The sequence below is a fragment of the Peromyscus leucopus genome, chromosome 18 (genome assembly GCF_004664715.2).
Source record: "Peromyscus leucopus breed LL Stock chromosome 18, UCI_PerLeu_2.1, whole genome shotgun sequence".
Lineage (NCBI taxonomy): Eukaryota > Metazoa > Chordata > Mammalia > Rodentia > Cricetidae > Peromyscus > Peromyscus leucopus.
Window position 1 is genome coordinate 41,516,108 of NC_051078.1, and position 26,489 is coordinate 41,542,596.

Consider the following 26,489-nt stretch of genomic DNA (forward strand, 5'->3'; position numbering starts at 1 on the left):
TAAGAGATAAAGATATCTATCTTCTTGCATCTGAGGAGAAGTTTATGCTTCTCTTATAAAGGAGACATTATACTAACCTTTGGGTCTAAGGAAGAAGGACAATAGATAGGTAGGAAAGAAGGGGAAAAAAATGGAAAAATCCAAACTGCCACTTAGTGTCCTCTGCCAGCTTTTCATGAGGCCATCTTAGGGAAGCTGGCTGCATTTCTGCACTTTGCCAGTAGGTGCCACCATAAAATGCATGCTATACTTTACCTGAAAAATGTCTTGGAAACATCACCTTATACAAATTAGTTAGGTTCTATTGTTAGGAATTTCAAAATGTACTTTAAACTTACTACACAGCTTTTTAATGCATACCTGTGTTATATATATATGGCTACAGAATATTAATTTGACTGGAAATTACCTGTCTCCATGTATTGTTAATTATTTTTGCTTGAAAATACTTCAGAAATGTTTTGATATTACTCATGGGCCTTTAATCATATTTAATTTTTAAATATTTTTAAAGATATTAAAGCAAATAGTTATCAAATTCTTGAATATATAATGGAAATAAATTTACATTATTTAGTAAAATGAACAGTAATCAATTATATGACAGTATTTGTCCATATTATTGCTGAGTATTTTCTTCCAGCCATTTAATTTTTAATTGTGCTTTTCATTACCTGCCTCGTTGTATTTTCTGCCCAGGGACTCAAGTGTGATGGAGTTAGGAGCTACAGTTTTATTCTTTCATCTAAATGTTACTTTTAATGTTTATCTAAATTAGCAAAAAAAAAAAATGTATCTTTTGGGAATAACTCATTCTTCCTTTCATTTTCCATTCAAGTTCCTTCTATGTTGCTGGAGGGCTTCTCTCCAGGTTCCCCAAGCCCCGCAGTCCCACAATCCACTTATAAAATAATCACTCAGACGCTTATATCACTTATAAACTGTATGGCCGTGGCAGGCTTCTTGCTAACTGTTCTTTTATCTTAAATTAACCCATTTTTATAAATCTATACCTTGCCACGTGGCTGGTGGCTTACCAGAGTCTCTACATGCTGCTTGTCCTGGCGGTGGCTGCAGTGTCTCTCCTCCTTCTTCCTGTTTCCCCAATTCTCCTCTCTCTTTGTCCCGCCTATACTTCCTGCCTGCTCACTGGCCATCAGTGTTTTATTTATATAGAGTGATATCCACAGCACTTCTATACTTTTAGTATCATTCTACTTCCCCCAAAAGTTTTTATTCATCTTAAAAAAAAAAAAAAACACTGCATAGCATGGATGGCCTGTAGCATTGGATTAAAAACCTGTGGAGCTTCTAGGTTCTAACAGTAACAGCATGAGGGAAGCAACTGTGTTGCCAGCTGGACACTGGGAGTCTAATGACTGGCTTTAGTAGGAGATACAGAAATTAACCAGAGCAGTGTTTAGAGTGTTTGCTGGTGGCCAGTGTGAACCTTGGCAAACAGTTGAAGCGTAAGTCTTATAAAACCTTTCCTAGATACAATTCTGGCAATGAATTATACCATCTTGAGAATTTAGCAATTTTATTCTTATGTAATTAATGGGGGGAACCAAAATGATAACCTTTTCCTAATATTATTTGAAATTTTTATTCTTATAATTTGCAGCTAAGAAATTCTTTCACAGTTTATTATCCTTTGAATCTCTACTAAAAATGTTTTTGATAGTTTATTTGTAGCTTTAATAAACATGCAGTTGACCTAGCTACTTCAATAAAAGGATAAATTTAAAAACCACTTGAAAGATCATTTTTAATAAAAAGGATTTTTATCAGGCTGGTGACTGAACTCAACATTACCTTAATTGGCAGAGGTCCTGTGAACTGTAGCTGCTGTCTTCAAGTTCCCCCATTAGTGTTTACATTATCAGTTTGAGGGCTGCTTAACTGGGGTTGAAGGAGGGGTCAGGTAGGGTGTACTGTGCATAGCAGTTCACAACTCTGAGGACAAGTGTAGTCTAGTTAGGAGAAAACCAACCAGGATTGGATCACACAGACATTATTGACAAGACTCTAGTATTTGCAACTATAAAACATTTAGTTTAAAATGGTGGTACAATACATAACATAGCTATACATGTGCATAGTGTATTCTATAGCTGTCAGTTTTTTGATACTCATCCTTAGTAGCCCTTAATCAAACACTATGATCAACTAATACTAGTTTTATTCTAAAAAGGCCAATATATATTTGTCAGTTCTAGTACTTTAGTAGCTAGCCACCAAGTCATTAACATATGTAAGCTTTCATCATCAAAAGAAAAATCAGTTGCTGTCCCTTACGCATAGTAGTACAGCTTGTCACTACCAGGCCTCATTACTCACATCACTGAAGTCTGCAAAGCATGACATTCATATTCATCCTGAGTGAAAGAATGACTTAAGAACATATATAATGTATTCTAAACAATATTTTACAGATTAAGGAAACTAAAGGACTTTACAGATTTTACTACCAGAAATTTACTACCAGAGTAATTCCTAGAAAAAGCAGAAAGTGCCAGTGTGCTAATTATGGATTAATTTGGGTTACATTTCATCCAATTCGTCTGTTTCTTTTAAACAGAAATATGTTTAAAGTAACAGCCGAAAAGAAAGTTTTTATGTAAGTGAAAGTATTCCTAGAATCAGCCTAGACTTCTGGTTGTAGAAGTAGGGCAGACAAATTCCCTGGAATGACCCTTTCATTGACAAAAAATAATAATTCTGGATAATATTTAAGTGATTCTTAATGCTTTGAATGAGTAGGCAAATGTAATAAAAATACAGGCCAAGGATTAGGTGAAGAAGAAAAGTCAGAGAGACAAGTCAAAATTGAGCAAGCCAAATAGAGGTCTTGGTGAACCGGATTGTATTCTGTGTGTGCATAGATTCTATTCTGTGTGAGGGAAGGGTGAGGATGTGTGTGTGGTTGGGGGTGTGGACATGTGTGTGGAAGCCAGAGATCACCCCCCTTAGGAGCTGTCCACATTGTATTTGGAGACCAGGTCTTGCTGGCACCTGTGGAAGCTGGCCTGTGTGCCCCAGGGATCTGCCTGTCTCCACCTTCCCAGATCTGTGACTACTGATGCACCCCACTGCATCAGGCTTTTTATGTGTATGCTGGGGATCAAATTCAGGCAATCATGTACAGCCACTGATGCCTATGGGACAGCTTACTATAGGCTTAATAGGAAGACATAACCACCCTGCAGAGATGATCCCTCACCAGAAAGATGAACTAAGAACAGGGACTGTGTAATGTAGCTAGAGTTTTCCTGCCTTGCCCACAGTCAGGACAAATCTTTGTCACCTGCCAGTCTCACAGCTGCTCAGACCCAACCAAGTAAACACAGAGACTTATATTGCTTACAAACTGTATGGCCGTGGCAGGCTTCTTGCTAACTGTTCTTATAGCTTAAATTAATCCATTTCCATAAATGTATACCTTGCCTCGTGACTCGTGGCTTACCAGCATCTTCACATTCTGCTTGTCCTGGCGGCGGCTGGCAGTGACTTCTTCTGCCTTTCTGTTCTTTCTTTTCTCTTCTCTGTTAGTCCCACCTATACTTCCTGCCTAGCCACTGGCCAATCAGTGTTTTATTTATTGACCAATCAGAGCAACACATTTGCCATACAGAACATCCCACAGCAGTGTAACCTGATAAAAGAGTTCCTAGAAAAACCTAGTCAACTTGTGGGACTTGGTGGCGCATACCTTCTGTCCCAGCACTAGGCAGACAGAGGCAGGCAGATCTCTGTGAGTTCAAGACCAGTCATGTCTACAAGGTTCTAAAACAGTTAGGGCTGTCACACAGAGAAACCCCATCTCAAAAAACCAAAAACCAAAACCAAAACCAACCAAACAAAAAACAACCCCCCGCAAAAAAGACCAAAACCCCCCTCCAAAAACAGTTAACTATAAAATGTTTTAGCATTCAATTTAAGATTCAGATGAGAGTTCTTGCTATCATCATTTCTTTTCAGCACAGTATTTGATGGTCAATTCAAATCAGTAAGGCGTAGTAGGTAAAAGAAACAAAACTATTCGATTGTGATATGATTATATTGTTATAAAATCCAAAGACTCTAGAAGCAGTAGTGTTTAAATATTAAATATTAAAGTAAGCAGTAGAGTTGAAGTGTTGCTCTGTGTATAATGAATAAATTCAAAACAATTTTATTTCTTTATTACCACTCTATAGGAAAAATTTTAGACAAAACTTCCCAAATTAGAAAGTAGGAGACTAATAAGAGTCATCCCAGCTCCCCGTCTCCTGAGATTTCTATCAAGTGTGGAGCTCTGTCTGTCCCGCCTCCTTCCTTCCTTCCTCCTCTTAGTACAGACCCCGGAGGCAGTACCCCAGGACCACTGGCCGCCGTCAGGAGAATGCCATCTGTCCTACTTGCTTGCCACTCACAGCCTGCCACATCAGCTCTTGTTAGTTATTTTCAGCGGGAAAGACTTGCCAAGCTCGGTGAGATGTCTACTCAGAGATTAGACCATGATAATGTAAATGCAACCCCTAAAGTACTATTACATTGCAAATAGTAATATGAATAATAGTGACTTACATTTTCTACTATTAAAAACTTCAGAGTACCTACTTTTAGGACTGTGATCAGAGGCACTCACAATGTACAACGTTTAACATACCATCATAGACTTTCTTACAAAACTAGGTTGTCCCCAAACTCTTGGTAATAGAATTATTTATTTTTATATTATACAGACTTCAAGGGGCTACTCTTGTGAGACCTAAAGTCCTTAAGAGAGTGCCAGGACCAAAGCCAAACGAAAAAAAAGAAGGAAAAACACCTCATGGGCCTATGGTTCCATGTGTGCAGCATGCTTCCTTATTAAGGAACAGACTACCATTGTGAACCTGTTGAAGGCACGAGCACAGTTAGAAAACTAAATAAATATGAAGCTTGCACTAAGTAGTAAAAATAAAGGCTCATTCTGCAGGGGGGAAATACCCAGAGTGTTTTATTATTAAAGTCTTCGGATAGAACAGGGTCCATTCGTTCGTCAATCCCAGGCCTCTCTTCTGTATGTCAAGTGGAAACTGATACTGAAGAATGTTGAGTGGAACTCCCCTCTCAGAGCTGACTTTTGCACGAAATGCTTCCCGCCTTGCTTTAGCATAAGAGTCTCCTGTGGTACAAATGCAGCTGTGTAGCACCCTTCTTGGAGAAGGTAATTCAGTCAGCTAGGATCAGGAGCTGGGAACAGAACTGAATACGATTCTTATGATAGGAAATGTGGGAGAGCCTGAGCTAATGAGTTATTATTGGACTTGCAGTTCTCTGTGATTGCCTCATAAGTTTCCTCTTCTATTTGGACCAAATACTTACCCAGTCAATCATATTTTCACAAACTTGTTAGAATACCCGACTAAGATGTATAACCTGGTGATAAGATATTGAGGATGAAAACTTCAGTTTATAGTTTTTTCTTCATGCTACTACAAAAGAGAAGTGTAGTAGCATTCCCAAGGTAGAGAAAGGCAGAGTTGCCATGACTCCACATCAGGCCAGACATGTCTTCCGGGGCACAGCCTTTTCAGGGGTGTCTCATGACTTCAACAGAGAGCCCTCTTGTATTGTTGGACACCTCTAATTTCTTCTTTAGAACAGACCATCCTCTGGTGTGTTTCTCACACTGAATCTGTGCCAATCCCCTACAGCAGGAGCTGCAACCAAAATTCAGGCTTATAAAGAAACATTGGCTTCAGGTGTTGAAAAACATTTGTCTATTGGCCCTAGGTTTAGGTTTTGATTTGTTTGGATCAGTACTGACTGGCCTACCTTCTCTTCTGTATATAATAGTGCTTCATGCATGGTGGAATAGTATTTATTTCAGGTCAGACTTCTTTCCTCAACAGCATGTGATCTAGGACACATAAAGGTATTTCATCTTTATGAGACGCAATAGCAGCTTACTGAGTTGGTTTTAAGATTAAGGTAACATAGGCATTCATTGAGAAGTGGCTGTTTTTGTTGTCTTAGTAAATACATATATCAGCTATATAGGAATTCATCTGATCTGTCATCATATTTCATACATAATTAAAATATTTTCTCAGCTTTCAAATCAAGGAAGCTGTAACTTGTGGCATGCTGGATTTTAGAAAAACTTTATTTTGTTTCTCATGGTTTTTATCTTTTCCTTAAATGCTTTCTATTTGATCTAGAAGGTCAGAGTTATGTTCTTTGAAAGGTGTTAACACAGAGAAATAATTTTTCAAGCTTATAAGCTTACTGCCATTTACAAAACGATCACAATCACATTCTTATTTCTATTTTCAGCCTGGCAGGGGGTCGGATATTGTCAGTGATAAAGATGCATCTGATCAAAGGCCACAGCAGTGGAGATCCTTTCTATAAAGCAGTAGAGGAAGTTGTTCGGGATTTGGATTTGAGGATTAAAAATATTATCAATTCTCAAGAAGGTGTAGCTGTCAGCACCACCAACATCAGTCCTGTGTCGGTAATGGATTTATTCTTCATTGTCCTTTTATATAAAACATAATCTCTTCTATTCATTGCAGGAATTGTTTGCTGTTGCTACTTGAGTCAGAAGAGTGCATTTTCTATGTTTTAAGATGATGCTGTCAGATTTAATTTCCTCAATAGGATTATGTTCAACTTAGGTAAATCATAACATCTTTGGGGAAAATGTATTTGTTAAAATAAGACATCAGATAATCTCTAGTGTGTCTTTCAGCACTGAATACTTAAGGTGCTTAGAGCTACTTTTAATAATTATTTTTATAATACTATTCTTTTTCTACTTGCTTTGATGTAAAATAACAGTCTGGTTTTTGACCCCAATACTCATCTCTCTGCAGGACAGCAGCAGCCCTATTAGAACAGGTTTTGTCATCAGAAGTTAGTTTTCATTTATAGAGCCACGTAAGTTTTGTTACTAACTACATTTCCAGTTGATTACAATTCAGTCTCCCTTATACTTGGGAATCTTTTGATTATACAACATATACTTCTTCCCTGGCTTTCTTTCATAGATAGTCGATTTTAATAGATCATTACTACAGAAATGAACTACCATGATTTTAAATACAGAACAGAATTTTAGACCATGCATTATAGTGGGTCTATCTTTTTCCTTTTCCTTTCTTTGTTTTTATTTGAGACAAAGTCTTTCTGTGTAGTCCAGGTTGGTTTGGAACTCACTACGTAGCCCAGACTGGCCTGAGACTCCTCTCAGCCTCCTGAAAGCTGGAACTCCGTATGTAAACCGTTGTGCCGGTCTACATTGTGGTGTTTATTTGGTTAACAAAAGGCCCTTTTCATTAGGTGTCACCATGGCAGGCAGTGCATGAAGAAATTCTTTTGCTTTTGCTATTTATTCATTCTTTCATCCACAGGCCTTGGTGATCATTTTTATCTATTTCCCTACAAAAAACCATGTTCTTAGATTGACTTCAAAGGCGTCATGGGTAAGATTCTGGGATGCTACCCCATTTATTTCATGTGCATGCCAACATTTTGAGTGACTAGCTTGGCACACAGCAAGTGTAAGCCAGGAACCATTGCCATCTCAGATCACTCAGAGTGCCAGCTTCCCATTTGTAGGCAGACAAAATCCTGACACAAACCACCTGTTCTTAGTTTTATGTTTTCCGCTAAATCACGAATCTTGAAATCACCATCAAATAACACTCAGTGAAGGTACTAATAGCATTGTGACACTCTCTGATAGTGATGTAAACTGTGGTAAGTCTAGATCATGGTAGGTCTAGGAAGGTACTAAAGCAATGTGGCACCCTCTGATAGTGATGTAACCATATGGTAAGTACTAGGTCATGGTAGACTCGTGGCTTTACTTTGAGTGAGGCTGTGCATTACAGTTCATCGGTAGCCCGAGCTGAGAGAGGGGGAAGGGGAGAAGGAGAGGGAGAGGAGGGAGAGAAGCCGAAACTGTGTCGATAAATGCCGAGGGGACTGGCACAAGTGTCCTGAGGGCCCCAGAAGAGCAGCTCTGGTATTTGGGCACAGTGACTGTCACCTCAGTAGACAAGGCACTGCCGTCACTCTTTTGCAGGTGAGTACATCTTGGACACAGGGAAACTAAGTCTTTCTCAGCATCCTGTAGTACATAGTCAGTAGGGTGTTTCCAGCCTAAGAAAAGTCCCAAGGAGTTTACGTTCATATGTACCTATATGTGATACTGCATTGTCATGTATTACCTACCACATTCTTTTATTCTCTAATTACTCTTTTCCCAGCTCTCCCTTTTTAACCTGTGTTAGCACTTTTAGTTCAGATCATTTCATTTTAAAACTAACTCATTGTAATCTTTTAATTTGCTGTAGCTGTGTCCATATTTGACAAATTTTACCCTAAAATATATTTAGCCATTGCTATTGTTATTTTTCTAGAGTCTAAGGAAGATTATTGTACTTACTTGTTTAGTAAAGCAAGAGCTTTTACCTCTGTAGCACACTGCCCTGTAACTTGCGTGCATGGGATGCATAGTTTCTTCGAGCTCCTCCAGGGACGTCTTCCTGCTTATCTGGATACCTAGATCTGCCCTTCTGCCTAGTCTCTGCAGCTCCTTCCTCTCTCTCTGCGACTCTTCTCTGAAGCTAGCCTTTTCTCCACAGTGTTCTCACCATTATCTTTCAGGTGCTTCTACCACACTGTGTGTATGTGTTAGAAATTTCACTGCACTCTGTAATGGAAATGTTTGCTGACTGATTCGTCTTATCAAGGGGACTGTGACTTCTTTGAAGGTTGTGCTTTTCACCTTTGGAGCTTTAGTTCCTTAAAATTAATGCTCAGAACATAGAGTAATCATGAATTTTCATTTGATTAAGTCTTGTTTTTCCTTTTTTTGAGACAGGGGTCTCATTATAACCCAGGTGGATCTTCAACTTATGTAACTGAAGCTAGTCTTGAACTCATACTATTGCCTCTGCCTCCCCACTGCTGGGATTATAGGCGAGTACCACCACATCTGGCTCGTGATTAGATCTTAAGCACATCTGGGTTTGTTTTAGATTGCCAGACCCTCCCCCCCCTTGCCTTTTGTCTAAGAGAAAAAGCACACACGATAGAGAGCTGAAGTCATGGGCTGAGGCTACACTATGCTAGGCCCTACCTAGATAATGACTAGATTGTTCCTTCTTACAAGCCTAATGTTATTCACATCAGAAACAAATGTCTTCCTTTGATGATATTCTTATATCTCTGAAAACTGGTAAGACTGATTACAGTGTGGTATAAGGAGAAGTGTCTACATACCTTATATCCATTTTTTATAGCTGTTTTTCTGTGGTTTCAGCAATAAAGAAGAGGGGCATTGAAACTGAAATTCGTGGCTGACTCACCTAAATGGGGTGATTATTATATATAACTCAAAAATATTTTTTGTTCTAGCCAAAATCTTTTGCCATAAACCATGACACTGCATACTGTGGCAGAGATGCTGTGAAAATTTTACTGGTTCTTTTGGATGAAGACGCAGCCAGTGCTCCCACCAGAAACAGAGCAGAGCTTTTATATAATGACGAGAGCACAGTTCCATACAATGGAACTTCTCTTCTTACACTCTTTAGGTATGGAATATGCAAGCTATATGTGTATAAGGACTAACATGAGGTATATATGTATGTATGTATATATATAAACCATATATATAATATATATGTATATTTATATATAATGCCTTGTTGATTATCAGAGAAATTTATACTTCTGATAGGAAACTTGGAAGCAGCTGGATAATATGGAAAAGTGAACAAAAGCTAAAGGAAGATTGGGCATTTTACTGTAGCACAGTTATATTTATAATGTAACATTTAAGAGTGTGGTAGGTGGTTTGGGTTTTAATATTTTCACTTAAGTGTTTTGCTGTAAAAATATTTCTTTGATTTGGTATGTGTTAAATGTCAGCCCTTACAGCAATTCCTTTTATTAGTGTCCCCACTGTGTAAGTGAAGACTGGAGACTTGTGAGTGATTGCATAATATCCCCAAGAGAGCTCAGTTAACAAGTAGCAAAGGTTTCTTCTCCCTAACTTGAAGTCATTCTTTGTGACCACTGTTTTGCGTAAGAATAGGACAGACATGCCCACCATGTTTACAGCAGACTCAGCATTTGTTGGCTTCCTTGTATATTATGGAGACAGATTTGCTAAGTGAATGTTGGTGTCACATAAAGACCTTGACACAGCCTCGTTGTTGCTCCATCAGCCGTAATAAATGCCACAGGCTGATCTGACTGCTGTTAAACACCAGCCATGTAGTGTGACGGGAGAACAGCATGGCGGCCTAGGCGGTGTAGGCGGCGTAGGCGGGTTCTGTTAAGAACTCTGCCTCCTTAGAAGATGACGGCTGTGTGCACACAATGTCTTCTTTCTTGTCCCTTTCTTACCAGGCATTTGTCCTACCTCATTGAGAGTTTGCCCTTATGAGTACCTTTAGCTGTAATTGTCTCTTCAAATCCTTGTCACAGGATCGCAGGCTTTTTTTTTTGGTAAATATGCTGCTATGGGAGTAGGGAGAAAACTAGTTTAAAAGCTACTCTGGCTTATAAGTGTCATAGTTCATTTTAGTTGCTACCAAAAGCTATATTAGATTGGATAATTTATAAATAAATTCATTTCTTGTAGTTCAGAGGCTAAAAACCCAAGCTCGCAGCGTCAGCAGGTTGGGTGCCATTTATGGGTGGAGGCCTGTTCCTCATGCTTTGTACCTGCCCAAGCATCTTCAGAGGCCGAGAATCTGAAAGGACAGCCATGGCCAAGCAGGGTCTCATGCTCTTTTATAAGAACACTAATCCAAATCATTAACCTGAACACTTTCTAAAGGCCTCCCCTCTTAATATTGTCTCATTGGCAATTAAATGTCAATATAAAATTTGAAAGGGCAGAAATATTCAAGTTCTATTAATATGTGTGTCTTTTTCTTTTACACAGGTCTCCCACACAAGTGAATAATACATCAATTAAACCCCTCAGAGAGCGGATCCATAAGTCAGTGCAAGCAGAAAAAATTAAGGTATAATAAGATTTAATTGTAAAATGTCAAATATTGATTTATTTTGGAAGAAATAAGTATATAAAACTGGGCTGAATATTGTAAATATGCAATTCATGTAACAATAAGAAGGAAATGAAAAATAAGCAATGATAATGACAGTTGGTATAGAAACACATTGCTTTCTAATTTACTGGAGCTGAATGAAAGACAGACATAAGCCTTGCCGTTGTAAATGGTCCATCAATGGCTATCGAGTGAATGAAAGGAAAAGTGAAGAAGCTGTGGCCTTGTTTGTACTTCTCAGTGATGGAGATGTCTTGATGTCTCGGTGGATGGAGACTCAGTGTGTTGCCATCACTGTAACAAGACTGAGATAATCAACTGTTATCAATTCTGAAGACATAATGCTGGGAGATCTTTAGTTATAGATTCCATGAGAGTCTTTACATTGTTTCTTAGTGGTTGTTTATGTTTTCATTTAACTTGAAGTAGGTTTTCTCATCTTCCAGTGGAACATTTGTGTGTGTATGTATACACACTGTGTATATGTATGTATGTATGTGTATACACACACACACACACACTGAGCAGATTGTATGTATATATGCATACAACTAACATGTATATATGTATACATCTAACATACACATATACATACATACACACATGCATATACAGGTATACGTATATGCACACAATCTGCTCAGTCTGTTTAATGTTACTTGTATGTATTTACTTTCATGGCTGACCATTTGGTATTGGATAACTAATTGGTGTGGTTTTCCCTGGGGAAGACTAGTTTTCCCCTCTCAGTGTTCTTGAGTTGCCCGTGGTTCTCCGTGTAGAGGCCTCTTGAGAGCCCTTCCCTCCCTCCCCCCTCCCTCCCCCTCCTCCTCCCTCCCTCCCTCCCCCCTCCCTCCCTCCCTCATCTATGTTAGCGTGTCTGTTGGTGTCATCCTTGTGCAGGCCATGTGACGCAATCTCACCACAAACTTCCCGATCCTCTGGCTTTTGAAAAGTCTTTCTGTCATCTCCTCTCTCCATCCCTAAGCCTTAGATCTGGAGTTGTATTGTAGATGTATCCCTTGGGATTGGGCTCCACAGCTAACCGTTCTGATTGGCTATGGTTTTCTGTAGTAGTCTCCATCTGTTGTGATGAGAATTTTGCTTGGTAAGTGGTGAGAACCACATGTATATGTGGGTATAAGGACAAATATTTAGAATATAGTTTGGGATTGTGCCTTTTTAGAAATCTCAAGGCTCAGCTAATTACTATAAAATGAAAACAAATTCATGTGTGCTAGATAAATAGGAAAGATCCTCTGATTTAGTGTCATTTATATAGGTGGATGCTGTCTAATATTACAGTGACCATGCAGTATCTGATGTCACTTTGCACATTCGTGAAATTAAACTTACATTGCTTTGTTATTTAACAGCGAAGTCTAGTCTACACAGCTCTGGAACTAAAAGACAATAAAGAGTTCATAACTGTGTTTTATAATAAGTAGCCTTTGTAAAAGCAAAACATGGACTCTATCAGTATAGCCAGACTGATGTAACTGAAGCACGGCCTGGTAAAGTACTTGTCAGAAATAACAAGAAATGTTGCTAACATTCACTCCTAAAGTGATGATGAAATAGTAATCCAACCACTTATTGCTCTATCTTTCTGCTACTTTTGCCCTTTTGGCATAAAGTTGTGGTGAGGTTTTTGTTTTTCTCTTGTTTTCTTTGTTACGGAAATTACATTCAGTCTGCACTTGAAATACTTAGAGCATTTTAAAAGAAGAAAATGTTTGAGGATTTAGATTTTCAAATCGATACTACATGGAAAATTAATTCTCCTTAGATTTGAGTTTCCTTATTCATAAATATAAATGAATATTTTTCTGGTCACAAAGTTAGGTCTTTAGCTTTCATTGTACACTGTGGTCTACTAGGAAACTTATATCTGATTGTCCAATAAATTCATCCCTATGAAGGAAACCGGAAGGTTCTCACTAAACCTCCATGGTTTTGATACAGACCTTTGGAGATTATTTCTCCCATTTCTTTACCATTACTTTTAAACTAGTTTAAATAGCTTATTAAATTGCCTTTTTTTAAAAATTAGAAGATTTTCAAGGGCACGTTTAACCTCCGTAAACTCCTGTAGATTGTGTTTTATCCCTTTTGTCTTGATTTGCCAGCACCTTGCCTGTCTGCCTCAACTGAAAGGCTAGACATGCTTCTTCTCTACTGTGTCTTTAATGCCTTTGACCATCTCAACGGGTCCATGCTGTATATGTATTTATGTTCTTAATAATGTAAACTACTCGACCCGGAAAGTATGGGATCCTTAAAGTAGGTGGAGTGAAATTTAGATAGTCGTGGTGTAAGAAAGTAACTGTAACTCTGTGGCCCCCATAGACAGTCCTTGTCCTGTGGTGTTGGAAAATTCTGTCTTCGATAACCAGGTTTAGCCTGGGAACTTGAAAACATGTCCAAATTAAAAGGTGACTTGAGATGGATTCTCAGCATCTCCTCTCCCTCTCTTCCTAAAAGGAATGGAAGACTAATTAAACCTGACAAAAGCAGGGCTGAGGAGATGGGGATTTAGTGAAGTGTCTGCCGCACGAGCACAGAGACTGAGCTCAGGTTCCTAGCTTGGCGTGCTCCTAGCCTGGCGTGCTCCCAGCCTGGCGTGTTCCCAGCCTGGCGTGTTCCCAGCCTGGCGTGTTCCCAGCCTGGCGTGTTCCCAGCATGGCGTGTTCCCAGCATGGCGTGTTCCCAGCATGGCGTGTTCCCAGCATGGCGTGTTCCAGTACCCAGGGCCCTGGGGGGCGGGGGCAGGCCATGGGAGGGACAGGTAGTGGGTCCTGGTGCGCACTGGCTAGCCAGTCCAGTCAAGTGGCAAGCTGCGACTTTAGGGAGAGACCCTGCCTCGCGAATTTAGGTGAGGAAGTGATTGAGGAAAACATCTCTGACTTCCACACGTGCCAGGTTGGATGAGGGCAACTTCGTGTACACACACACACACATACACACACACACACACACACACACACACACACACACACACACACGCACACACACACACATACACGCACGCACGCACGCACACACGTGAGCACCAGAAGTAATCACTGAGAACAAACAACAAAGAATATTATAATAAATTACATAAATTACAGTCAAAATGGCCCACAACAAGCTGAAAGTCTCAAAGGGAGGAAGCTTAGCATGACTTAGCAACTTCATTTAGTCTTGGTTACCAGATAGAGAGATGCAGTACTAGTCTAGTCCTAGTTACCAGATAGAGAGATGCAGTACTAATCTAGTCCTAGTTACCAGATAGAGAGATGCAGTTCTAGTGAGTATACAGAATTATGAGAATTGTCCCTAGGATTTCCCAAACTGAGAAGCCAAATAAATGTGTGTGTTCCTCTTTTCTCTTTATTTTTCAAAGAAATGATAGGCACAGCAACTAGATAGTGATGTGTGAGAATGAACTCTGAGATTATATATTGAGAGAAATGGAGGCTCTTGGGCTCCATACTAAATCTTATCCAGCCAGGTCTCTGATTAGAAAGAAGCAGAATCCTGACTAGATAGAGTAGACTCAAGAAGAGGACCCTGAAACCAGAATCTTCTTTAGACTGTTGCCTCAGATGACCTCAATATCTACCCCCACCATTCCTTGGGCAACAGAGAAACAAGGGCCAGAAAATATGTGGCTCTGGGGAGAAATAAGATGCTTTCAAATAAGAACCAAGGAACAGAATTGAGTAATTACCACAGACTGAGACTTCTGTTCCTAGCTATGTTGTGGTGGGTTGTGGCTGAACACTTCTCTTTCACTAACATGATTATAAAAGGCAGATAAGCTTGGAAAACACATTTTAAAGACACGGTAGAGCTGTGAAGCAGAAGTGTTAAAATAAAGCAAGAATCCAGAGAGAATGAAATCCTGCTCAGATAGACAGTCCATTGTTTATTGTTTCCTTCTGGTATCATTTGCCAACTGGGCTATATGCTGAGGATTGCTACTGGCCACTTAAAGGGCCTCCGTGGAAGGAAGGAGACAAGTTAGCGGAATTGTGGTGTTTTGAGAGGCTGGTCACCATTTGAAATCTCAAGACCACCTAAATATGCGGCAGGATTTTTCTTCTACCAAGGACACTTAAGAATTTTGTCATAAATAGAGTTAACCCTTGTTAACTCTAGAAGCTATTTTTCAGACCACACTGCCAGCAAGCAGCAGGGCGAGGTTTATAGTTAGGTTCTAGAGTTCAACGTTTGATTATCACTGAAAAGTAAATAAGAGGTTCATTTAAAATATAGAATTATAATGTTATTGCTTCAGTGAATTTTTTCTATTTAGCTCTGTAATTGAATTTGCTCTGATAGAAAAATATGTATGTATAAATTCTTCAGTATCAAATAAAAGATAATAAAAATCTCTATTCTTTTGAAAATGTGGTAATGTAAGAATAAGATAAATTTGGACTCATTTACTTTAGATACATAGTTAGCAGGTATTTTGAAGACAGTTTCCCTTTTCAAGCTTGTTAATAGTACAGTGGTAGCGTAAGACTTTCATTTTCTGGCTAACTGAGTGTCTCTTCCTGTTCAGTGCTTTGACTCATTCATCTTAATTTAACTCGAGTCAGGCTTTCCTATGTGAAGTACTTTTTCCTCAAACTGGGAACCTCCTAATAATTTAAATTTAAAAAGAGCTGTGGCAAAGGACTTTTCCAATGCTTGGCAAGTCTGAAGTTTGTTGCAATTTCACTGTGGATAGAAATCTTCCCAATGGAGGGAAATCACTCCACCAAAGAACACTTTCAATCCATTTCTCTCTTGTGACTTGAACATAAAATGATTTTAACAACCATGTATGAATCTGGACATTATCTGGGTTGTTTAGTACTTCAAAAGCACTTTCAGGAGGGAATTGTTTTGCTTATTTGTGATTCTAAGTCAAATACACAGAGAGCTTTGGAAGATTTGTAACAGGAAGTAATCTCAATTCTATGTGACCACTAATCTTGTGCAGAAAAATTCAACTTTTATGAATAAAGGAAAAGCATTTCCTTTCAAGTTATAAATACAAGCCACTTTATCTTGCACTGTTTTAATAATTAAATGAAGACACTGATGATAAGGTCCTTGTCCTGAGCTACATTCTAGAATCTCTTTAGAACTGACCTGGACCTGAGAAGTCTGATCCAGCAGAACTTATTTTATATACCCACTTCATGTGTGTTATAAAAGCTATCCAGTATCTTTATAAGATCTCTAGAGTGTACATGTATATATCATATATATATCTCCATATATGCATACATGGGGTATATTCATAATCTCTATACCCCTGACTTTGGTGTTTGAAACAAGGACACACACACACACACAAACACACACACACACACACACACTCTTTTTTTTGTTGTTTTGAAACAGTGTCACTGTGTAACCCTGGTTGGCCTAGAACTTGCTATGTAGACCAGGCTGACCTTGAACTCACAGAGATCCACCTGCCTCTGCCTTCTGAGTGCTGAGGTTAAAGGTGTCTACCATGCCTAACAATGACTACATTTTTTTACTTCTCTAATGCTGACAATTCTGTGAGGTGAATATTATTACACTGAGGTGTGAACACATTAGAGGTTGATGATTTATCCAAGATTATCTAGTTATCAAGGTCTGGCAAGGTGGCTCAGTGGGTAAAGGTGCGGCCACCGAACCTGAGAGCCCGAGTTCAACCCTAGGGACCCACAATGTGGAAGGAGAAAACTGACTCCATCAGTTGTCCTCAGATCTGTAAAACCCACGGGTCTGTGATTTCATAGATTGCCCTAGAGCCAACTTACCTTCATCTTGTACATCTATACTTGATGGTTTTTAATCTAAATGTAGAACTTAATTTTTCTGAATCTGTTTTCTTCCTTTTATTTTTTATGTGGTTAGAGTCTGGAAGGTTTCAGTCTTTGAGATTCCTTCCCGCTTGTGTCAACAGAAGATTTTATAAATAAACTCCTCTTGTGATTATAGACACTGTTCTGGTCATCTCTTGAACACTCTGTGCCTATCATGTAGTATAGAGACTCAGTAAATAGTACTTTATTTGAAAAGACTTTTGTAGAGGAAGAGAATAAGGAAAATCCATATACAACACTTCACAAATAGAAAAAAACAAATTTGAGTTGGGTATCCTGGGGCATATCCATAATCCCTGCAGCTTTGCACTGTGGGGTCTAAGACAAGGAGGATCTCAGGTTCGAGGCCAGCCTGGGTTGTATGGTAAGATTGTGTCTTAAACAAGCATACAGGCAGAAGACCCCTCAATGGAGCTACTCGTTGCTATTTTAGACACAACCATTCCAAGGTCACATAGAACTCTTATGCTTTTTGTATTTTAATATGTATTTCATGGTTGATATTTTTTTTCCTCGCCTGTGCCTGTCCTTCTTGCTATAAGAACATGCTGCCTTGTAGCTGAAGTTTTCTGAATGTGACCTGTCACTGAGGGCTTTTGTCATTTCTCTGTGGGGAGCCTGGAGAGGAGCTCTAGCAGGAGAGATAGTTACACTAGTTCTTGACTGCATGTAATGGGAAACAAGTTTTTTCTTAGATTGCATATTAAAAGTAAATAAAAAAAAAGAAAATGTATGTTCTTGCTAAACATGCAACTGAGAAGACAGACTATCCTGAGCAGTGTGATCGTTGTCTTTTTATTGGCATATTGTATAGATGGTACCAAAGGTTTGTAAGGGGCAGTAGTGATGTGTAGGTGCACCGCTCTCTGGATGCTAAGGGAATGACCTAAACCCATCTCGGCCTACACGGTCTTGCCATATTTCCTATAACTCGTTGTTTGTCTGAGGAAGGCAATGAGACGGCGTCACCATGTAGCCCAGGCTGGACTAGAACTCTGTACTGCCTCAGTCTCCAGAATGCTGGTATTAAATGTGTACATCATTTGGCTCTCTATAACTTTATAAGCAAGTTTATAAATCTTTGTAAGCAGTAGAAAGAGTTACCCAAAGTGTTGTGCTACGGGAAGGCTTGAGGAGAAATGATACAATAGAAGGTGTGTTCCTGGGGATTCACAGATGCCTAGTGAGTGGTGCTGCTGGTCACTGTCAGCAGCCTGCTCTTTTCTACTTTCTGTAAAAAATAGCTTTTCACTTCTTTTTGATTAACAAACTCCAATTATCTAGTTCTTCATTGAAAAATATGGAACACAACTCGTACTAATGTGGAAATGGCTTTCATTAGTTTTAAGGAGAATTTATCACTCTAAATGAAATTGGCTTTTATGAAGCAGCTGGGAAGGAGGACATTCTCATATCTTTTAACCTGTGGTCAGTGATTGTATTGCTATCATCTTTGCAAACATCTGCATGAATTAGGACACTGGTCTCTGATTATATAACATAAAATGTAATTATTGAATATAATATATAATTACATTTTAATCAATAAATACTCTTAGTAATAACCAACATAAGTATAATTTGAAGGGTAAAAGGATATGAGGTAGCTTCTAACGACTTGGAGACATCTCCCCGTAATAATTAATGGTTATGGACCGAGTGTGACTGATGATATATTCACATTTTATGTGTGGACTAGATGTTCTGAAATGTATTCCTATTTCTATAATAGCTCAGCAGTCTCATATTTGCAGAATGCATCTCCAAACTGCTTGTTTTCCTGTCCTGCTTCATAGATTAACTTTTCCCCTCTCCCTCCTCCCTTCCCCCCCTGCCCTCCAGTGTCTCGGTACATAATCCAAGCCGTCCTTCAACTTTTGATCCTCCTACTTTAGCCTCGGAGTGTTAGGACTACAGTTGTAGGTCGACATACCCTGCTTAGAATTAACTGTATCTGTCTGATTTTCTTCTGTTTATGAGAAAGTTGGCCTTTCATTTCTTATCTCTGAGGTTAAAGACAAGTGTATATTTTGAAATTTTGACCGTTAAAACTCTTCGTTGAGTCTTTCTAGAATGATATAGTTAAAAACTCTTTCTGGTTTTCCCAAATATTTGTTTTAACCAAGAAATGATGTCTTTCCATCTTGTTTGTGGTCCTCTTGCTCAACATTTGCTATTTCTGTTTCTTCTAACTTCTCAGTTCCCATTTTTGTCTTAGTATTTCTTCTTCCACCAATTTCCTTTTTTTTTTTTTATTATTAAGAAATTTTCTGTTCATTTTACATAGCAACCACAGTGCCCCTCTCCTCCCTCCTCCCACCGCCCCCTCCCCAGTCTTCCCCTCCAACCCACTCCCCATTCTTCTTCCAAGGCAAGAACTCTCACGGGAGTCAGCAGAGCCTGGTAAATTCATTGAGGCAGCTCCGAGCCCCTCCCAAGGCTGTGTAAGGTGCCCCACCTTAGGCACTGGGCTCCAAAAAGCCCACTTATTACCAGGGGCCCCTTAAGCAGCTCAAGCTAAACAACTGTCTCGCCTATGTGGAGGGGCCAGTCCGGTCCCATGGAGGCTCCACAGCTATTGGTCTGAAGTTCATGAGTTCCCACTGGTTTGGTTCGTTTGTCTCCGTAGGTTTCCCCGTCATGATCTTGATGCCCCTTGCTCATAGAATCCCTCTTCTCTCTCTTCTACTGGGCCCCTGGAGCTCGGCCTGGTGCTTGGCTGTCCTTCCACCAATTTCTTTAATGGCATGTACTACTTTTTCTTATGGAGTGTTGTGCTCGTTTCTTAATATAGGATATAGAACTCCCATTTTTTTATGATTGTGTGATGTATTCAGTTATCATAACACTCACTCCAAAGCAGCCCAGAGGATTGTTACAAAACCTCTCAAGAGTATAAAATTGCATTTTAGAACTGTTATAAAAATATAAAATATATGGGTAATGCTAGATATTGCTAAAAAGAACTAAGAGGCTAGCCATAGTAACAAGTGAGTTTGAAAACTGAAACAAAATGTAGACAAAAGTCCCCAGTGAATGGTGGGATTAGTAAGAGCAGTCTTTATATTATTCGTCACTTACTAGGGAGCATTTATATAACTAAATGGAAAATAAGACCAAATATAATTGCATCTTTTTTCTTTGTGTTGTCAGATGAGGCAGACCTTAATTAGATCCCAGTTTGCTTGTACTTACAAAGATGACTACATGACGAGCAAGAGTAGATGCAATGGTAATTCACCTGCAAAGCCGTTGCGTGCTCTTCACTTGGAAAATGATATCGCTGGTAATTATCCTTGTTTGAATAATTAGCCCTCCAATTCTCTTTGCAAATACTAAGAAATGTAAAGACCTGGATTTGTTTAAGAAATTGAACCTAAGTTCAGATTTATGGATAGGAATAGGATATAATTTACTCTAACTAAGTGGATTTAGAGAACTATTCATAGTCCTTACCCGTTGTATTTTTACATAGATGTTTGTTGTCTGGGATGAGAGGTGGCATAGTAAAATGAAATAGTAAAAAGATAATATAGCTACTTCTTGGCATTTAATTGGGTAGGATTATTATATTGTAAATAATACGTCTTTAAATACTCTAACCATTTTAATGATTATTTTATATGTCTCATGACTTATAGTACTAAATATTATATGAATCCTCTCCCCTTGTCATTCTTCATAACAGAAGGTGCACACTCCTCTGTTGGAAGAGCAGGAATTGAAACAAGTTCTGAGAATGTGCATCTGGACAGAAGTAAAGGTGACAAAATCCCAAGAGAATCTACAGAAAATAGAGTATCGAAAAGGAAGCAGGTGGACGTAGACAGTGACAGTGTTCACCGGGATAATGGACGCGAACCATCCCGACACAGAAGTGTGAAGTTCCCTGAAGTGCCCGATGACTCCCACACGAAGGCTGGTGGCAAACTGGCCGGAGGAGCGAAGGGCAGAAGGTGTGCTGCCGGGAGCAAGCTGCTTCCTGGCCAGACCCAGCTAACTCAGTTTTTCAGGCTGTGATTTTCTCATCTCTGTGCTTTAGATCTAGCTATATAAGACCATTCACCAAAGCCATGAGCTGACCTTTAACTCTCAAGATGTAAATTCTGGTGCTTTATTACTTTAATAAATGTATGTGAGGCTCACATGTTAACCACTGATCAAAAATACCAGGAAGTCAGAATTATGCAGAATCTATGAAGTTTAATGCACAAGTCAAAGCACATCATTTAGATGATTAAGTATCTTATCTATTTAAAAGCAGACATTTGGGATAATGCATAAGTCATATCAACATTAAGGGCTTTGCTCTCCACTTGCAATGAGTTATTTTCTTCGGAAGGGATGATGTGGACCAACAGGTTTCAGACTTGCCAGCAGGGTCGGTAGACTCTTCCCAGCATACACCTGAGCACTGGGAGGGAACAATGACGATAATTACCACACAGAATTAAGAAAAATTATGGACCTATTATACTGAATTCTCAACAAATCAAGCCACAGTTACTGATTTTTAAAAATTCCCCATTTTGGCAGGGTCACCTGCTGTCTGGTAGCACTGAACCATGGTCTTATTAGATTTTGTTATGGTCAGATCAGTTAAGCTCAGAGCTCTTTTTATAGCATTAAAATGGAGGAATTGAATTTTTAAAAGGCTACTCACTGTCAAAATCTCTCCTTCCTATAGGAAATTTAGCTGAGTTTTCTTCATCCCCAATTTCTCTCTTTTCCTGTGTTGACTCAGTATTCTGAACTCCATTCTCAGCTGGAAAAGCTACCGATCCTTTCAGAGCGAGATAAGGTTTGATAGCCAGATTCAGTGGCAGACCATGATTTATGAGGTTCTGTTTGGAGCCTGTGCTCTGTAAAGAGAAGGTTGGTTTGTATTCCAGCCATCTTCTTCAGAACAGAGTTAAAATACAGTTTCACAACATTCTTGCTAATCAATTCTAAGATGCACTACACTGTTTTTCACTTCTAAAATATCTTAGATACAAGAAACAAAGTTTTTGATAATATGGGGAGGTACCTGGCATGTATGAAATTATATTATCTTAACACACACTGTGTGACTCTGTTTGCATGTATTCCCATTTACAAAATGAAAATACCAAGTTTCCCTTTAGGTTATTTATAATTATAAAAGCTGTTTTCATTGCTATTGTAATAAAAGTCAGACTACTTGTACTTACCTTTGAATTTTTGTTTTCATCATCGTTCATGAAGCTGCTGTCATCATTTTTATATTGTTCCAGAGAAGGAGCAGCAACTGATCTTTCTGCAGTATCCTCCTTCTGAAAGGCTTTTCCCATCCTAAATGTATTAAATACCATGTCATCTTCTACATTTCTTATGGACTTTGAAGCTGAAAGTAAAATACCTTGAGAAAACAAAGAAAAAGTCAGCATTAATATGTAGGAAGAGAGACTCATTTTTGCCATCCTTAGTTCGATGCTTGCATAAAGCCAAATGTGTAAAATGAAGAATTCCGCACTCTGCCCGTGGCCAAATGGTTCCCTACCTTTATATGTTTCCACATGAATAGAAAACACTTGAAGGACTTATCTTTTCATCATTTAGAATTGACTCATCTAGCCTTTTGTAAAGCTGCTAATGCCTGATTGTTTGAGGTTTAGTGACCTCTTGTTTATTTTGTGTGTGAATTTTCTCAGAATCTGATTAAGGCCTTTGATAGAAGGCTTTCTGTTGAGTAGATTATAGGCTCTTGAAAGTGGGTTGTTATTAAGGAAGACCACAGGACACCAGGCTCTTTGAATATTACTGTTTCCTTCTTTGTATTTTCTGATTAAGCTATTAAAACACAAGTTATTTCATTCACGGATGATAAGGATAAAGTTTTATGCTCTTTTAATCCTTATTAATAAAAGTTATCTCCAGACAAGATTTTTATTTTATAAATACTTGATATGATCTTTTGTGATTAAAGTACATATGCTTGTCAGTATTAACAAAAAAGACCAAAAAATGGTTCATTCTTCATCTAAAACTGATCTGTCTGATGTGTTTTATCTTAGTTCCAAGAGAATAATAAATTATTAGGAAATTTAGTAACTAAATGATAAAAAGTCTGTGAAAAAATATTTATGGTTTCCATAGAGATTCATTTTAGAAGTTTTATGTTTTTGCTTTGTTTCTTATTTATTGAGACAGGTCTTGCCTTGTAGCCCTGGCTCTCCTTCAATCTATGGCAATCCTCCTGCCTCAGCCTACCAAAGGCTGGGATTACAGGTATGTGCTTTGCCACCATATCCAGCTTAGAAATGATGTCTTTGAATCACATATTTCAGACTTAATTTCTAAGATTCTAATGTATTCTCATGCATGTCTTTGTGTGTGTGTGTGTGTGTGTGTGTGTGTGTGTGTGTGTCTATAAAGCTGTGAGTCTAGGGGTAGAATTTTAGGCCATAGAGTATGTATATCTTTGGTTTTAGAAATGCTTTCATTTAACAGGACACAAGAATCCCTGTTGCCACATGTTTGGACCTGACAATGCTTGAGTATCTTGTTATACTTTAAGTTTTTACTTCCCTAATTACCAAAGATGTTAGGCTTTTCTTTTACCTGTGATTTTATATGCTCTTTCCCCTCGTCCTGAGATTTGAACTCAGGGCTGTACATGCTAGCCTCATGCTCTACCACTGAACTGTATCTCTAACCTTTTTTTTCTTCTTCTAGTTTTCATTCTTTAGATGGTGTGGCACTGTTTTCCAGTGTGGCCTCGAACTCACCCTGTAGCTGAAGCAGGCCTTAAATTTTCAGTCCTCTTTAACATTCAGAGTAGCTAGAAAAACAGGCCTGACTTTTGGTTCTCTTTTGATAATTGATTACAAGCACTCTTTATACACTATTCTGGACATTAATTGTTAGATATGCATGTTGGAAATATGTTTCTCAGTTTGGGGCTTGTTATTTTAACTTTTTTGTGGTGTGTTTTGATGAGCTAGGCTGCTTAATATTAATATGTAATTTTTTTCATGTTTAATTCTTCTTTTTTTTTTGAGCCAGTCACCTTTTATTGGACACTCGTTCTTAGGACATGAAGACTCAGCCACAGTTGGATTCACGGATGGGAGTGGGGCAGGCGGTAGTCCGGTGTGCAGTGCCCTCCACAGTGACCCTCCCTCAGTGGTACTTGCGTCGCCGCTCATGTTTGAGTTCCTTGTAAGAAAGGCAGTCGCTGAAAACCATGTTAATCCCCGAGATGCTGCCTTTCCGCACGTCGATGTACTTGTTGTAATACCGGTCAGAGCCTCTCTGAACGGCCCCCACCATGCCGCTGGGGGTGAAATCCCGCGTCATTATCCAGCTTGGCAGCCCTCCAAGTTTAACCTCCATGAGCTTCTTATCCTTCAGTGGCACGACCGACGCCATCTTGCAGTCCCGGTCTCCGCAAAACCCTTCAATTATTCTTAATATGGACATTCTAAAGTAATTTTTCCTAACTCTGAGATTATTAACATATTTCCATATATTTTATTTTTAAACTTAAATATTTTTATTTTTACATTTATTATATGTTAATTAGTTCTAAATTATTTAGAATGTTGCAAATGGTAGAATATTTAGGCTTTTAAGTTTCCGGCGTCTACATGTTTCCTGGGTCATTATGCATCCTCTTCCTGCTGATTTGTGGTATATCTGTGCAGTATGCCAGGCTTCCTTGAATGTGTGGGTTCTTTTCTGAATTGCTCACTCTGCTGTCACATTGACAGTCTTTTCAACTTAGATTTTAATGTCTAGTAGATGAAGCCCACCAGCCATGTCATCTGCTGCATTTTTTTAAAGCAGTTCCTTGACTATTCCTGGACAATTCTTACTTCAAAAGCACATGGACTCCTTATGGACTTTCTATGAAGACACACTAGCCCAAACATCCATCCAGTGTTGAGTGGAGGGAACATGCATCTCTGCATAGTAATGGTTTCAAAGAGAACAGGAACACTTTACCCTTGAGCACGACCGTAGGTCTCTTGTAGACTGTCTAATGGGTAGGAGATTTTCTCCTATTTCTGCCTTACTGACAATTTTTACAACAAATTGTTGGATCTTATTGAATTCTTAATACTATGTATATTTTGGAAATGATCATATAATTTTCTTCTTTCATCTTTAGTAAGCTAATAGTTTTTTTTTCTAGTATTAAAATTTTCATGTGCTTGTAAAACCAATTTTTATTTATATTCAACCTAGAAATATTTCATTCAGTTATTTTAAATTCATCATCATGAATGAGATCTATAAGTTCTCTTTTCAGTATTGAATTTGAGTTTGACATTAGATTATAATAATTTCATAAAATGGGAGAGTCTTTTTTATCCTTTACTGTTAAACTATTTGGGTGTGATATTCTCTTAGTGTGATTAAAAAAATTTTTTTTTGTTCTTTTCAGCTGTAGAGAGGTATTCAACCTCTCATTTTTTTGTTTTAAGAATTTACATTCTATGATGTATACAAAGAATATTTCATCAGATAGGCATAGTTAATAATGTCCAGTCACTTGGGGCTATTAAAATCATAATAGACAAGTGTTTTCTGGGTGTTATTTAAACAGAAATCTCTGCTCTCTTTGCTCTTAGAGAGTGCTTATCTGTTATTTACTGCTGTTCGTTTGTTTGCTTTTAATCTTCTTAATGCTGTTGCTTGTGGCCTGGTTTGTTTTCCAGCATTTAGAACCTGCTTTAAGGTGTGTGCATGATCTATAGAAGTGCTTATTAATACTAACCTTGTTCTTTTCTTCTGAGCTGCTGTCTTGGAGTATGGTAAACATTAATAATTGTGTATTTTTTTTTTAAGTTTCCACTGGGTGAATTGTTTTGGCTAGGGTTCCTCTAAGATTGGGGCCAAATCCAAACCATTCTGACAGTTTAAAAAATTAGTTAGTGTTTTCCTTTATTTTGCTTAAACTGTTCTAGCCTCTGAGCAATGTGAGGTTTTTTTCATAACCATTTAATTATGGAGATAGTTTCCAAATTTTAATGATAACTATTTTTTTTAACATCAGTTACTCTGATGTGCAATAGAGCATGGCAGATTTCCTTTTCATTGATGCTGAAAATGAAAGTTCTCCAAACAGTAGAAAGCAACTTTGAAGAAGAAAAATTATTGTCAGATGGAATTGTATGGTTCAGGAAACCTGTGTAGTACTAGGTTTCTATCAGATAAAGAACTACTATGAATACTGTCTTTGTTTGCAAATCATTTTATTATTAAACTTCTCTTTTTTTCCAGTTAGCGTACTGTTGCTATGTGGTGAGAATAATTGCTGAGAATCATGTCACTTAGCCGCTGGTTTACTATGAACGAGGAATTTCTTACTAACTAAGTCTATCAGTGTAAGCCTCAAGGTTGTTTCAGAACTTTTATGTATAGGAAAACAGTGCTTAGGGAAGTTCTTTTTTGCTGAACTTGAAAGATACAGTAACAAACAAAATACTGTGGTTCTTCAAATACACAGAGAAACATTAACCACCTAAAAGTTATTCATCACAGAAGAAATCCACATGGAGGTATACTGCTAAAGGAGTCTTGAAATGTAACATAT

At 38.4% G+C, this 26,489-nt stretch overlaps 3 protein-coding genes across 4 annotated transcripts in view; 1 reads left to right on the plus strand and 2 right to left on the minus strand.

The window, feature by feature from the left end:
* LOC114700597 (PARP1 binding protein) overlaps window positions 1–22,114 on the plus strand; it is a 59,237-nt gene extending 37,123 nt beyond the window's left edge. For both annotated transcript variants that reach the window (XM_028880262.2, XM_037196858.1), the window contains 5 exons: window positions 6,307–6,487; window positions 9,400–9,578; window positions 10,940–11,021; window positions 20,081–20,213; window positions 20,616–22,114. In XM_028880262.2, coding sequence (XP_028736095.1) covers window positions 6,307–6,487; window positions 9,400–9,578; window positions 10,940–11,021; window positions 20,081–20,213; window positions 20,616–20,947 — 907 coding nt within the window. In that variant the 3' untranslated portion in view covers window positions 20,948–22,114. The remainder of the gene's footprint in view (window positions 1–6,306; window positions 6,488–9,399; window positions 9,579–10,939; window positions 11,022–20,080; window positions 20,214–20,615) is intronic.
* On the minus strand, window positions 21,114–22,708 carry Pmch (pro-melanin concentrating hormone). The gene is made up of 3 exons (XM_028880261.2): window positions 22,120–22,708; window positions 21,591–21,789; window positions 21,114–21,341 (listed from the first exon to the last, which is right to left on the minus strand). The coding sequence occupies exons 1-3, from the start codon at window positions 22,366–22,368 to the stop codon at window positions 21,292–21,294; spliced, it is 498 nt and encodes a 165-aa protein (XP_028736094.1). The 5' UTR covers window positions 22,369–22,708; the 3' UTR covers window positions 21,114–21,291.
* A 1,334-nt stretch (window positions 22,709–24,042) lies between these two features.
* Window positions 24,043–24,341, minus strand: LOC114700595 (ATP synthase subunit f, mitochondrial-like). The gene has a single exon (XM_037211929.1). It carries the CDS (start codon window positions 24,317–24,319, stop codon window positions 24,071–24,073), a length of 249 nt encoding a protein of 82 aa, XP_037067824.1. The 5' UTR covers window positions 24,320–24,341; the 3' UTR covers window positions 24,043–24,070.
* Window positions 24,342–26,489: the final 2,148 nt, after the last annotated feature.

Excerpts from the sequence above, each read along its gene's own strand:
- LOC114700595 (XM_037211929.1), bottom strand. The coding sequence starts at position 24,319 with ATGGCGTCGGTCGTGCCACTGAAGGATAAGAAGCTCATGGAGGTTAAA.
- Pmch (XM_028880261.2), bottom strand. The coding sequence starts at position 22,368 with ATGGCAAAAATGAGTCTCTCTTCCTACATATTAATGCTGACTTTTTCT. Across the intron at positions 21,790-22,119 it reads ATGAAAACAAAAATTCAAAG|AGCACAGGCTCCAAACAGAA; the intron begins GTAAGTACAAGT and ends TTCTCTTTACAG. Across the intron at positions 21,342-21,590 it reads AGGAAGGAGAGATTTTGACA|TGCTCAGGTGTATGCTGGGA; the intron begins GTGAGTAGCCTT and ends GTTCCCTCCCAG.